Source organism: Sturnira hondurensis, unplaced genomic scaffold (genome assembly GCF_014824575.4).
Source record: "Sturnira hondurensis isolate 20B ecotype Veracruz unplaced genomic scaffold, ASM1482457v3 Scaffold0001538, whole genome shotgun sequence".
Classification (NCBI taxonomy): domain Eukaryota; kingdom Metazoa; phylum Chordata; class Mammalia; order Chiroptera; family Phyllostomidae; genus Sturnira; species Sturnira hondurensis.
In genome coordinates this window covers 316,813-332,103 of record NW_028074169.1, presented here as the reverse complement: position 1 = coordinate 332,103, position 15,291 = coordinate 316,813, and the positions used below count along the sequence as shown (strand labels likewise).

The 15,291-nt window shown below is 41.9% G+C and overlaps 1 protein-coding gene across 2 annotated transcripts in view; it reads right to left on the bottom strand.

The window, feature by feature from the left end:
* PODXL2 (podocalyxin like 2) overlaps positions 1–15,291 on the bottom strand; it is a 50,265-nt gene that overhangs the window by 12,809 nt on the left and 22,165 nt on the right. For both annotated transcript variants that reach the window (XM_037030029.1, XM_037030035.1), the window contains 2 exons: positions 2,008–2,774; positions 1,124–1,198 (listed from right to left, as the gene is read on the bottom strand). In XM_037030029.1, coding sequence (XP_036885924.1) covers positions 1,124–1,198; positions 2,008–2,774 — 842 coding nt within the window. The remainder of the gene's footprint in view (positions 1–1,123; positions 1,199–2,007; positions 2,775–15,291) is intronic.

The following is a 15,291-nucleotide window of genomic DNA, read 5'->3' as shown; positions in this document are numbered from 1 at the left end:
AATACAGAATAATATTGAATATAAACTTTAAGTGAAAATTTTTTAATTTAAAGACACTTCAAAAGAATTCCTTGATTCAGCAAGCCCCAACGAGTCAAATCCTTAGCCAAAACAGAGAAAGCTGAGAAGCAATCAGACTTATACTGTCAAATTCCCCAAATGCTCTGGAATAAGCAGCACTGGTTGCCTTTATAAGACAGGATGAAATTTAAAAAACTAGATATAAGAAAGCTATTTGGAAGTCTGTTTAGGCATCAGCTGGATTCCTAGTTCCTCTTCCCAAAACTGCACAGCTGACAAATATCCCTTCCCCCTAGTAGAAGACTGAAAGTTTATTCTTTAAAGAGGGTAAAACAGAGGATCTCTAACCTAGCAGACACCTGGCACAACTGTGGGAGGAGGCTCACACTGCAAACAAGAGGAGTAAAATATATTTATGCACACATGTTTCTAATAGTGAGATGCCCAGTCTTCTCCCAACCCTGGCTCCCAGAACATTGGCAACCAGTCCTTTATACTCCCAGGAGAACAGAAGTTCCCTTTTCAAAGAATCTAATCACCTAAGAGAAAAAGACCTAAAGATGTTGAGATTAGAAATCTTGAAGTAAAATGATTCAGCCAGAACATCCTCCTAGAAGCCATAGTTAAGAGACTCCACCATCATGCTCAAAACTTCCAACCAGCTTTCTAGTGGCAAATGCCACCAGACATTTGAGGAGAGTGGGCATGTGGAAAAACTGAAACCAAAAATAAAGAAATGGGGAAAGCAACCCTTACAGCAAGAAAAGATTTTTTTAAAGTATTTTAACATCTTCAGAGAGTTAAGGTACTGCACACATAAGCAAAACTATTCCTTTAAATTAAAAACAAAGTGAAGCAAGAACAAATGAGTCTTTAGAAATTTGAAAATATGAAAGTACTGTCTTCTTGGATGTTGGTGGGTTCATTCCCTGGGTTAGGCTAGTTCCCTCTGACTTCAGAGCTAGGCTTTCTACCCTGTCCACTGCCCATTCCCCAGCGCCTACCCACTGCCCACCCACTGCCCTTTCTCTGCCCTCTCCTTCCAAAAATGGCCTCTCCTTCCAATCTCAGCCTGAGGTCCTCAGCTTAGCTCTGCACTCACACAGTCTATGTTCTCTGTCATGTTCAGAATGATGTAATTTTTCCCAGCCAGATTGCTCCAGTCTTTGCAGATCACCTGTACAATGAAACAGAAAGAAGGGTGACAGTTACAAAGAGTGTAAGGAAAGGCACCAGAGAGAACATGGGTAGAAAATTTTTGAGAAGGTAGGAGTTGAAGGCCAGGTGTAGGCTGTGGTAGTTAGTGGGGAGCTGACAGCCTCTGCAGGAAAATGACATGCCCAGGATTCAACCCAAGGTTCACACACCCATATATCTTCATGCAGCAAGTGAGAGAAGGAAGCCAAGAGTGACATAAAGGAAGAGGAAACTGTGTCAAAGAGCTAGACTAGAGAGGGTTTGCCCTAGTTCGAGACAAATTTGTTTTTAATATTCTGTAGTGCAAACAAAAATATCGCTGTGGGCCAGGTGCACAGGCTGAAAACTTAGGACCCCTTTCTTTTCCTTCTGTTGTTGAAAGGTGTGAGCACTGATTTAGGTGTGTGTGTATACTGCATAGGTATGATGAGGGGAGGAGCAGAGGGCAACTGCACATGTAGTAGGAGGTGTGAGAACAGAGCTGAAGAGAATACAGCACAAACTCTCTCCAGTCACTCTCTCCACTCAGCATAAGCAGTGTGGAAGCCAAGGGTAGCAGCAGTAGCATCTGAACAAATGAAAACCAGGCCAGGGCACCATATGCTTTCAAAACTTCTACTTTGCATGTAAGTGTGGTGAGGACGCCCACTGCCAGGACATGAGGTGTGCACCCCCAACAGTTCTGCAAGGCCATTCATGATATCATGGGCCTCTATCCTCAGCCTGGCAGACCTCCCACTGCCATGCAGCCTTAGGGTGTCCAAGGGCTTGCATGCACTTCCACATTACCTGAGTGGAATCCCAGGGGATTCTGGATTGAGCTTCAGCAGACTGCCTTTGCTGGGACTGCTGGCTGAGGTCTTCTTGTCCCAAGGTAGCAGAGGAAGGTGTTAGCTCTGTGTCTTGGGGGGCCTGGGAAAAAGCAGCTGAGGCTTCAGGGTAAAGGGGATCTTCATCTGGGGTCTCAGATCCACTGGGGGCTTGAGGAAATGAGGCTGAGGATAGCACCTCCCCTTCTTTGCCAGCCAACACAGCTATTCCCATGGTAGACTTCTCACTTGCCTCCTGAGGAGCCTCAAACTCTATTTCATGCCCTGCAGCTGGTAGCACTGTGCCCCCTGCCTCCTGGCTGGTGAAGTCCTGACCCCCCATGATCACAGTATTTGGGATGACTGAGGGTGGTGACAGGCTTGGCTCTATGCTGCTCCCTACCTCCACATCTGAGGAGGTATGGTCCCCAAAATCATCATGCCTGTGTTTGGGAGCCAGGAGAGTCTGGTTGCTGCTGCTGGTGGGAGAAAAGTGGTAGACCTGAGTTTGGGCTTCTTCTTGAGCTCTGTTCACAGTCATTAGTTCTTCCTCCTCCTCCTCCTCCTTCTTCTCTACCTCCTCCTTCTCCTCCTCATCCTCCTCTTCTTCCTCTCCAGGAGCCATATGCCAGGGTGGCTCCATCAGGTTCATCTTAGGCAAGGGAGGGGGGAGGCTCGACACCTCTTGACCCTGGCTGGTGTCTTCTATGGGATCTGCCTTCTCAGTCAAGTCTGGGAAACCATAATCTAAGAATAGAGATAGAAAATTAATTCACTGGTTTCATTATTCACTGATTTGTTTAGTATTTGCCAAACAGATGATATAAAAGAACCATAAGACCCATAGGGGGGCAGTGAGGAGGTTGCAACAGAAGTCATGTCAGAAAAAGAGTAGGTTATGGCTGAGGAAGGGGAAGGGGGCTAACTGCAGGGGAAACAATGACTATTCCTCATTTCCTTAATGATATTAAAAATGACATAAATCTGCCCTGGCCAGTGTGGCTCATTTGGTTGGAGTATCATCCTATACAGCGGAAGGTTTTGGGTTCAATCCCTGGTCAGGGCACATGCCTAAATTGTAGATACAATGCCCAGTTGGGGCACATATGAAAAGTCACAGGTAGATGTTTCTCTCTCCCTTCCCCTAAAATCAATAAACATATTTTAAACTATACTTTATTGATTATGCTATTACAGTTGTCCCATTTATTTTATCCCCTTTATTCCCCTATACCCTGCACCACCTCCCCTCCTAACATTAATTCCTCCACCTCTTAGTTTATGTCTGTGGGTTGTACATATAAGTTCTTTGGTTTCTCCATTTCCTATACTATTCTTAACCTTCCCATGTCTATTTTGTACCTACCATTTATGCTTCTTATTCCCTGTACCTTTACCCCCATTCTCCCCACTTCCCCTCCATACTGTTAACCCTCTGTGTGACCTCCATTTCTGTGATTCTCTTCCTGTTCTAGTTGTTTCCTTAGTTTGTTGTTGTTTTAGATTCAGTTGTTGATAGTTGTGAGTTTATTGTCATTTTAATGTTCACATTTTCGATCTTCTTCTTTTTCTTAGATAAGTCCTTTTAACATTTTGTGTAATAAGGACTTGGTGATGATGAAGTCCTTTAACTTGACCTTATCTGGGAAGCACTTTAGCTTCCCTTCCATTCTAAATGATAGCTTTGCTGGATAGAGTAATCTAGGTTGTGGGTTCTTGCCTTTCATGATTTCGAATACTTCTTTCCAGTCTCTTCCTGCCTGCAAGCTTCCTTTTAAGAAATCAGTTGACTTCCGGTCAAGATGGAGGCATAGTTAGACAAACTGTGCCTCCTCGCACAACCAAAATAAGGACAATAATGATTTAGAAACAAAATAATGACCAGAACTGACAGAAAATTGAACTGTATGGAAGTCAGACAACCGAGGTGATAAAATAGCCATATTCACCCAGACCAGTAGGTGGGGCGGAGTCAGGCAGCCAGGAGAGGGGGGTTTGGCGAAAAAAAAAGCGGTGGCACCAGGCACACAAAACACCCCGATGTGCAAGACAGCAGCCAACAGACTCTGGGCACTCAGGTCGTGGCTGGCAGACCCTGGGTCTGGGGTGGCAACAGGAAGACCCAGACAGGCGGAGATTGTGAGGTGAGGCACTGCAGGCAAGGCAGCTGGCTGACCAAGCAGTCCCACATTCACACACAGATAAAGCAGGCAAAATTGGGGAGACAGACCAAGCAACTTGGGGTCCCAGCATAGGGAAATAAAGCCTCAAAATACCGACTGAAAACACCTATGGGGGTTGAGGTGCCAAAAGAGACTCCCAGCCTCACAGGAGACTTTGTTGGAGAGACCCACAGGGTCCTAGAATGTATATAAGCAGACTCACACAGGAATCAGCACTAGAAAGGCCCAGTTTGCTTGGGGGGAGTGGCAGAAGGGACTAAAATTCCACAGAGAGCAGAGCAAGCCCCACTGTTCCCTCTTGGACCCTGCCCCCACATACAGCACCACAACACAGCAACTGGGTTGCTTAGCCCTGGTGAACACCTAAAGCTCCACCCCTCATATATAACAGGCATGATAAGACAAAAAAAATGGCCCAAACAAAAGAACAGATCAAAGCTCTGGAGCAAATACAACTAAGTGACGAAGAGATAGCCAACCTATCAGATGCACAGTTCAAAGCACTGATGATTACGATGCACACAGAACTGGTTGATTTTAGTCACAAACTAGATGAAAAAAATAAAGGCTATGCTAAGTGACACGAAGGAAAATGCACAGGGAACCAATAGTGATGGAAAGGAAACTGGGACTCAAATCAATGGAGTGGGCCAGAAGGAAGAAAGAAACAACCAACCAAACAGAAAAGAATGAAGAAACAATAATTCAACAAAATCAGGAGAGGCTTAGGAACCTTCAGGACATCTTTAAATGTTCCAACATCTGAATTATAGGAGTACCAGAAGGGGAAGAGGAACAGCAACACGTGGAAAACTTATTTCAGCAAATAATAAAGGAGAACTTCCCCAATTTGGCAAAGGAAATACACTTCCAGGAAGTCCAGGAAACTCAGAGAGTCCCAAAGAAGTTGGGCCCAAGGAGGAACACACCAAGGCACATCATAATTACATTTACCCAAGATTAAAATGAAGGAGAGAATCCTAGAAGCAGCAAGAGATAAGGAAACAGTTACTTACAAAGGAGTTCCCATCAGACTGTCAGCTGATTTCTCAAAAGAGACCTTGCAGGCAAGAAGGGGCTGGAAAGAAGCATTCCAAGTCATGAAAGGCAAGGACCTACATCCAAGATTGCTCTATCCAGCAAAGCTTTCATTTAGAATGGAAGGGCAGATAAAGTGCTTTTCAGATAAGGTCAAGTTCAAGGAGTTTATCATCACCAAGACCTTATTATATGAATTGTTAAAGGAATTTATCTAAGAAAAAGAAGATAAAAAACACATATAGTAAAATGACAGCAAACTCACAATTATAAACCATGTCTAAAACAAAAACAAACTAAGCAAACAGCTGGAACAGGAACAGAACCACAGAAATGGAGATCCCATGGATGGTTAGCAACAGGGGAGTGGGAGGAGGAGAGAGGGGTAAAGAATACAGAGAATAAGTAGCATAGATGGTAGGTAGAAAACAGGGGAAAGCAAGAATAGTATGGAAAATATAGAAGCTAAAGAACTTATAAGTATGACACACGGACATGAACAAAAGGGGGGAAATGTGGGTGGGAGGGGGTGTGCAGGGTGGAGGGGAATAAAGGGGGTAAAAGGGACAACTGTAATAGCATAATCAATAAAATATATATTTTTAAGAAAGAAACCAGTTGATAGTCTAACAGGAAATCCTTTGTAGGTAACTCTCTCCTTTTCTCTTGCTGCTTTTAAGATTCTCTTCTTATCTTTAATCTTAAAATGTAATTATGAGGTGCCTTGGTGTGTCCACCTTCTTCGGGACTCTCTGAACTTCCCGGACTTCCTGGGAGTCTATTTTATTTGCCAGATTAGGGAAGTTCTCCTTCATTATTTGCTCAAGTAAGTTTTCAATTTCTTGGTCTTTTTCTTCTCTTTCTAGCACCCCTGTGCTTCGGATGTTGGAACATTTAAAGTTGTCCCAGAGGTTCTGAAAACACTCCTCAGTTTTTTTAATTCTTGTTTCTTCATTCTGTTCTGGTTGAATATTTATTTCTTCCTTCTGTTCTAAATCATTGATTTGAGTTTCAGTTTCCTTCCCTTCACTTTTGGTTCCCTGCACATTTTTCTGTATTTCACTTTGCATAGCCTTCACTTTTTCCTCTATTTTGTGACCACACTTAACTAGTTCTGTGAGCATCCTGATTAACAGTGTTTTGAACTCTGCATCTGATAGGTTGGCTATCTCTTCATTGCTTAGTTATTTTTCTAGAGTTTTGATCTGCTCTTTCATTTGGGTCATATGTCCTTGCTGTTGGCACAGCTGTTATGTTGTAAGGGGCAGAACCTTAGGTATTTGGCAGGGTGGGGCAACCCACATTGCTGAGTTGTGGGGCTGTATGTGGGGGAGGGGTCCAAAAGGGAACAATACTGCTTGCTTGACTCTCACCTGGCTTTCATTCACTTCCCCCACTACCCACAAGCAAACTGGACCCTTCTGGTGCTGATTCCCAGGTGAGTGAGTTGGTGTACATTCTAGGACCCTGTGGATTTCTCCAGTGAACTCTCCTGTGAGGCTGGGAGTTTCTCCCACAGCTGCAACACCCACAGATTTTTACAGCCAGATGTTTTGAGGCTTTATTTCCCCATGCTGAAACCCTGGGTTGCATGGCCTGTCTTGTACCCTAGTTGTTTCTCCCAGTTTATCCATATGCAAATGTGGGACCTCTCAGTCTGCCAGCCGCCTTACCTTGCATCCTCTCCATCCTAGCTATCCACCTCCACCCCTCCTACAAGTCTGAATGAATGTGTCTTCTTTAACTCTTTGGTTGTCAGACCTCCATACACCAGTTTGGATGTTCTGGAAGTTCTGGTTGTTTTTTTGTTTTTAAATTTGTTGTTGTTCTTCTTTTGCTTACATGAGGAGGCAAAGTGTATCTACCTAGCCTCTATCTTGGAAGAAGTCTCATTTTTTTCAATAAACATTTCTTAAATGACATAAATCTTCCACAAAAATTACAGAAATACAGGATTGTATAAAGTAGAAAGTTTATATTTATACCCCTCAGAGATAGCCCTTGTTTGGATAGAATCTTGATATCTTCTGTATTGTTTTTAAAATTTGCTTGTGTCTCTTCATCTGGAAATTTCACCAAGAATACCACATTAGAAAAGATTCTCTTTATAAGATCTAAGGACCCTTCTGGGAACTAAATATAATTTTGAAATTCCAATTAGTATGCTCGGAAAGTCTAAAGTATTGCATCCCTAAAATAAAAACAGGATAATAAGAAAGTCAAGTTAATCTTTTAAAAAGAAAGTTCTTAGAAATTGAAATTCAGTTGTTGAAATGTAAAAATTCAATAGAACAGCTGAAAAAAATGGGAAGGTCTCCAGAGCAAAAGCAAAATGACAAGATTTTATTTTTTATGATTCCCAAAAAGTAAGAACCAACAACATGGAGACAATAAATAGTCAAAAGAAGAAGAAGAAGAAAATTTTTGTGGCCTAGAAGCATGAATCTTCATAGTGAATGAGAATACACACAAGGGGAATGATAGAAGACTCACATCAAGCCTCATTCTATGACAACTCAGAATTCTAAGGGGCAACAGAAAATCCTAAAAACTCTCAGAAAAATAATAAAGGAACCCATAAAGGAACAAGAAACATATTATCAAATTATCATTGAAACTGGAAAAGACACTGGAGTTTGGAGCCTGTCCCTACCAAACCAATAAGCAATGACAGTGATTGAATCTTTATGGGTGCTTTATTCAGATGGCCGACAATCTGAGAAGATGGTGGGTTCATACCCTAACAGACCATCTTCATCTTTTCCTTTCAGGCCAAGGTTTTTTATAGCAGGGAATTAACAAGGTACAGTGAGGGCACAAGTTTTGTACAAAACTGTACAAGGTACAGTTTTGAAATCCATGGAGGGTCAGGTAGAAGAAACTGAAACATTCCTGTCCTCAGCAGTTACTTGTTCCCAGGGGCAGGTGGTCATTTGCCCCTTCCTGAAACACAATGGCCTAGATACCTCCACTTGTTCCCAGGTAGTCATCTTTAGCAGTGCCCCAGGAGAATGGCTGTTTTCCCAGGAGCCAGGATAGGCCTTATCTGTAGTTTCTGAAACAAAAGCTTTAACATATACATTACTTGCTAGGCTTATAACTCTTTACCCCAAACCAAAATTTCCCAACTCTTAAGTCCCCTATCATCATCACACTTCTAATTAATAACACTAGACTGAAGGTAAAAACTGAAAAATGCATTCTAAATTGTAAGGGAAGTTTAGTTTGAACCTTAAATTTTATACCCAAGTAATATAAGTCAAGTGTGATTAAAAATAAAGACATTTTTATGTATGCAAGGACTAAAAGGTTTTACTATCCACAGATTCTGAGAAAATTATTTAAAGAAGTTCTCTAAGAAACCGCCCCCTGGCCACCCCTGGAAAAAGACATGGGAAATCAAGAAACATGAGAGGAACATCATAAAAGTAAATCTCAGGGTAGAAGCTGTGCAGCAGACCTAGAGAGCAATTATTCAAATTAAACCCAGAATATAGAGAGCTCTGAGAATTATTACAAAAAGAAAAATAGATTACCTATAACAAAAGTATTATTTTTACAGACTGAATAATCTCAGTGTTAATTGAAAACCCACTGTAATATTTAAATGAATAACTACAATATTCTACCTACCCCACTTCTTTTAAATATACAACTTATTTTCAGTAAGTACAGACTTCGCAACTCAAGACCTTCCATTACTCTCCCTCTTGTACACACTCTGCAGGGAAGCTTACTTACTCCCCACACAAAGCAGACCTCAGGGAAGAGACCTGCTGCTGGAACTGTGACCATAGAACTGCTGAGGAAACCCATGCCAGACTTCAATACAGAGCAATCTAGTATCATTTTTATAGACAGGGAAAAACAATCAAGGTTCACAGAACATTTGAGGAAAACCAGGTTTGTGAAAAAAGCATGAGAGTAAGAAAGCAAAGCAAGTGACTTCTGAGAGAAGAGTTAACCTAGTAAACAAAAGAGAATGTAGAAAACCTTATTAGGACTTCTGCCAAGATGGAGGCATAGGTGGAAACACTGTGCCTTCTCCCACAACCAAGTTTGAATACAACAAAAGTTTTGGAGAACTAGGACACACCCAAAGACCAGAAAATGGAATTATACGGAAGTCCAACAGCTACAAACCGTTCAACGGGGATGGTAAGAGAGGCGGAGCCAGCAGTGGAGCTGGGTCGGGCAGGACAGATCCCCCCGACCTAGGCACTAGGCGCGCAGGCAGCCTGGAACCAGTCGGGGTGCTGGGCAGACTGACCAAGGTCGCACATTTGCACACAGTGAGACGAACCACACAGGCCCCAGGGGGTGAACCCAGTGGTGGAGGGCTGACAGCGGTGGCATACTCGCGTGCAGTGGAATGAAACGCGTGGGCCTGGTGACGGTGGTGGCTGCGGTGCTGGTGGTGGTCGCGGCAGCAGGCGGCAGAGGGAAGCCATTGTCCCTCTTTGACCCCACCCCCACATACAATGTCAAAACCCAGCGACTGAGTTGCCCTGCTCTGGTGAAAACCTAGGGCTCCGATCCTGCTACTTAACAGGCATGAACAGCCCAAAAGATGGCGCAAGAAGAACTCAAAGTCCCAGAGCCAATAACTCTAAGCGACCAACAGATTGCCAGCCTCTCAGAAGCCCAATTTAAGACACTATTTATCAGGACGCTCACAGAATTGGTTTTAGTCACAAATTACAGGAACATATGAAGGCTAAACTAATTGAAATGAAGGGAGATGTCCAGGAAACCAATAGCAATGGAAAGGAAAATGGGACTCAAATCAATGGAATGGACCAGAAGGAAGAACAAAACATCTGACCAGAAAGGAATGAAGAAATGAGAATTCAAAACAATGAGGAGAGGCTTAGGAACATCCAGGACATCTTTAAACGTTCCAACATCCGGATTATAGGGGTACCAGAAGGGGGAAAGAAACAGCCATGAGTGGAAAACTTATTTGAACAAATAATAAAGGAGAACTTCCCCAGTCTGGCAAAGGAAATAGACTTCCAGGAAATCCAGGAAGCTCAGAGAGTCCCAAAGAAGTTGGACCCAAGAAGGAACACACCAAGGCACATCATAATTACATTAGCCAAGACTAAAATGAAGGAGAGAATCCTAGAAGCAGCAAGGGATAAGGGGACAGTCACCTACAAAGGAGTACCCATCAGACTGTCAGCGGATTTCTCAAAAGAGACCTTACAGGCAAGAAGGGGCTGGAAAGAAGTATTCCAAGTCATGAAATCCAAAGACCTACAGCCAAGATTGCTTTATCCAGCAAAACTTTCATTTAGAATGGAAGGACAGATAAAGTGCTTCTCAGATAAGGTCAAGTTCAAGGAGTTCATCATCACCAAGCCCTTATTATATGAAATGCTAAAGGGACTTATATAAGAAAAAGAAGATGAAAAATATGAACAGTGAAAGGACAGCAAACACACAGTTATTAACAACCACACCTAAAACAAAAGCAAACCAAGAGGACAGCTAGATCAGGAGTGGAACCATAGAAATGAAGAACACATGGAGGGTTAGCAACAGGGGAGTGGGAGGAGGAGAAGGGGGGAGAAGGCACAGAAAATAGCATAGATGGTAGGTAGAAAATAGATGGGGGGCCGAGAATAGCGGGGGAAATATAGAAACTAAAGAAGTTGAGACACGTGGTTATAGACTAAGGGGGGAGAAGGGTGGGGGAGGGAGTGTGCGGGTGGAGGGGGAATGAAGGGGGGGAATAGAACAACTGTAATGGTATAATCAATAAAATATATTTTAAAAAAAGAAAACCTTCTTATTAGCATCATCAGAGATATTCAAGAGGAAATGATATCCATAAAACAAGTACATAGAAGGAAAAACATTTGACTTCAATATAAATAAAAACTTTATAATAGACAGATGTGTTTAAAATTTAAATGCAATGCATAAAAAATAACTGAAATGGAGCCCTGGCTGGTGTAGCTCAGTGGATTGAGCATGGGCCTGTGAACCAGACAATCGCGGTTCAATTCCCAGTCAGGGCACATGCCTGGGTTGCAGGCCAGTTCCCGGCAGGGGCCAGTTCCCAGCAGGGGATGCATAAGAAGCAACCATACATTGATGTTTCTCTTCCTCTCTCCTTCCCTTCCCCTCTAAAGATAAATAAATAAAATATTTTTAAAAAATAACTGAAATGGGCTGGATGACGACTTGGCAGAATACTATAGAACAGAATATAAGATGGGTGCTTGGGAAATAAAACAAATACAATCATGAGATTTCATTACTAGAAAATTAATCTGACAGCAATATGCAAGAATTAGAGGAAAGAGGGAATGAAAGTAGAGAAAAGAACTAGGGGGCTTGTTGCAATAATTCAGGAGAGATAAATGAAGGTGATGATATTGGAAATGATGAGAGACAATCCCTCTACTCAATTTGATGCCCACTTTCCAAAACCCAAGTTTCCATACCTCCAGAGAGAACCTGGCTCCCAGTAAAATTACCTAAACTGTTCATATTCTCCTCTAAGATTCCCTCAGCTTCAGTTTTTCATGTGACAAACCAGCATTCTTACTGTCACATGACAAACTGAAGCCCAGAGAATTACTTAAACAGGTTTAACATTGAGACTAATTTTAAGTGGCTAAATCTTCTGGCTCCCAGATCACATCAACAGCATGACCACTATTATTCATCATCATAGAGGAAAATATAAACAGTTTAGGGGACTTTGCTGGGGTTCTTTCTAGAACCTATGTTCTAAGTTTTGAAGATAGTTTTGATAAATGTCTTACATATATGGCATTAAGGACAACTCCTCTACTATCCTAAATAAAAACAAAATAGGCTTCACTTGATTAAAAACTCTTACTAATAAGCAAGGTAATTTTCTTTATCTCCATATTCCCAGCAGCCAACACAATGTGTGGCCCAGAATAGAAAGGACAGTGATGAATTTGTGTTCATTGAACTCTTGATTTCCATCTTCTGCCTCTTATACCAGGACCTATCCTTTCAGGGATAAAATAGAGCCTCCATACACAGTGCAGCCTTCTCCTTCACCATCTATAGAAGCTCCTCTTCTCCTTAACTGTGGTCACTCCCAAATAGTGAGCTTTGATTCACCATTTCTACACTTCTTTCTCACAGAGTTTGCAGATTCCAAACACTTACTTGTTGGCTCTATGCTAAAGGCTCCTAAATCTACATCCCCCACCATCTCCCTCCACTCTTCCAGCTTCTCATCTTCAGTGACTTAACAAATCACTAAATGATACTTGCTGAGACTTGGAATTGGCAGGATTTTTCCTACTTCTTTACCACCTCTCAGTATCCAACACAATTCCTTTTCCCTTTCACTGCGTGATCTCAGTTCCACTGCTTATTGACTGTGTTGCCTTAAACATGTTACTTCATCTTGGGTGTTACTTTTATGTCTCCTTTTTCTTATGTGTAAAATAACAGTACCTAGCACATAGGTTTATGGTTAGGATTCAATGAGATAAAATCTGGGCACAGCCCATAGTACAGAGCAAATGCTTGATGAACTTTAGTATTCCTCCTCCTGTTATTATCACAGAAAGAATTTTTATATTGTAAAATCATAATAGGAGAAATAGCACTGTTCTGGAAATCTGCTCCAAAGATGAGGAGCAGGATAAACACTTGAGTGATAAGTCAAAGAGAATCCAGAAAGGGCAGGAAAGGACTGACCAGCTACTGACAAGTCTAGATATGATCTGAATATCAGAAATATCTCTTACACCAGAAACAAGAATTTGTAGTAAGACCTATTTGGGGCATGGACTATGATCAGAAGGCATGGCTAGAAGTCTGCCAGGAGCAGCTGTGAGACAGACCTGGGTGGGATGAAAAAGGGGTTGTCAGGAAAGTGGCCAGGATCCAAATATGAATGTAGACTAATGAGTAAAGAAACCAAGCATTATCCAACAGTAGAACCATGACATGATCAACTGAGAAAAATACAATCGTATTTCTATAACATTCCTGCCAAAAATACAGAATCTGAGTTTAATCATGGGAAAACATTAGACAAACCAAAATTCATAAGTATTGACTTCTGGCCAACATGCAGACATAAGTAGACACATTGTGCATCCTCACACAACCAAAAGAAAGACAACAACAAATTTAAAAGCAAAAAACAACCAGAACTGACAGAAAATTGAACTGTATGGAAGTCCAACAACCAAGGAGTTAAAGAAGAAACACTCATCCAGACTGGTAGGAGGGATGGAGAGGACTCGGGGCAAAGTAGTGGCTGGAGGACCAGGGCAGGCAAGGTGGCAGCTGACGGACCAGGAGAGGTGGTGGCTTGTTGACTGGGTGGTCCCACATTTGTGTGCAGATGAACTGGGATGAATAACTGGGAAGCAAGATGGACTGTGCAATACAGGCTTCCGGTATGGGGAAATAAAGCCTCAAAGCCTCTGACTGAAAACACTTGCAGTGGGAAAGCAACAGCAGGAGAAACTCCCAGCCTCACAGGAGAGTTTGTTGGAGAAACCCACAGGGTCCTAAAACAAACCCATCTACCTGAGAATCAACACCAGAAGGGCCCAATTTGATTGTGGGTAGCAGAGAAAGTGACTGTAAACTGGCAGAGAGCCAAGAAAGCAGTGCTGTTCCCTTTCTGACCCCTCCCCAACTTACAGCACCACAATTCAGTGACATGGGTGGCCCCACCCTGGTGAACACCTAAGGCTGCGTGCCTTGCTACGTAACAAGTGCTCCAAGACAAAAACAAAAAAAGTGTCCCAAATGAAAAAAAAAAAAACAGATCAAAGCTCCAGGAAAACTACTAAGTGACAAAAAGATAGCCAACCTATCAGATACACAGTACAAAACACTGGTAATCAGGATGCTCACAGAATTGGTTGAATATGGTCACAAATTAGAGGTAAAAATGAAGTCTATGAAAAGTGAAATATAGGAAATGTACAGGGAACCGACAGTGACAGGATGGAAACTGGAACTCAAATCAATGATTTTGAGCAGAAGGAAGAAAGAAATATTCAACCAAAACAGAATGAAGAAACAAGAATTCAAAAAAAAAATGAGGAGCAGCTTAGGAACTTCCAGGACATCTTTAAATATTCCGATGTTCAAATCATAGGGCTGCCAGAAGGAGAAGAGGAAGACTAAGAAATTGAAAACTTATTTGACAACATAAGAAAGGAGAACTTCCCTAATCTGACAGATGAAATAGACATTCAGGAAGTCCAGGAAGTTCAGAGAGTCCCAAAGAAGGTGGACCCAAGGAGGAATACACCAAGGCACATCATAATTACATTACTCAAGGTTAAAATGAAGGAGAGAATTCTAGAAGTAGCAAGAGATAAGGGACAGTCACCTACAAAAGAGTTCCCATAAGGCTATCAGCTGATTTCTCAAAAGAAACCTTACAGGCAAGAAGGGGCTGGAAAGAAGTTTGAGAATTCATAAGAGAAAACATCCATGAAATCCATGAAATTCATGAAAACTTCATCCATGAATTCATGAAACCTACATCCAAGATTACTCTATCCAGCAAAGCTATCATTTAGAATGGAAGGGCAGATAAAGTACTTCTCAGATAAGGTCAAGTTCAAGGAGTTCATCATCATCAAGTCTTTATTATATGAAATATTACAGGGACTTATCTAAGGAAAAGAAGAAAATAAAAAATATGAACAGTACAATGACAACAAACACACAGCTATTAACAACTTAATCTAAAAGAAAGAAAGAAACAAACAAACAAACTAAGCAAACAACTAGAACAGGAAGAGAATCACAGAAATGGAGATCACGTGGAGGGTTATCAGTGGGGGAGTGGGAGGGGGAGAGATGGGGGAAGGTACAGAGAATAAGTAGCATAAATGGTAGATAGAAAATAGACAGGGGGAAGTGTAAGAATAATATAGGAAATGTAGAAGCCAAAGAACTTATATGTATGACCCATGGACATGAACTAAAGTGAGGGAATGCGGGTGGGAAGGGGTGTGCAAAGCAAAGGAGAATAAAAGGGGGGAATTGGGATGACTGTAATAGCATAA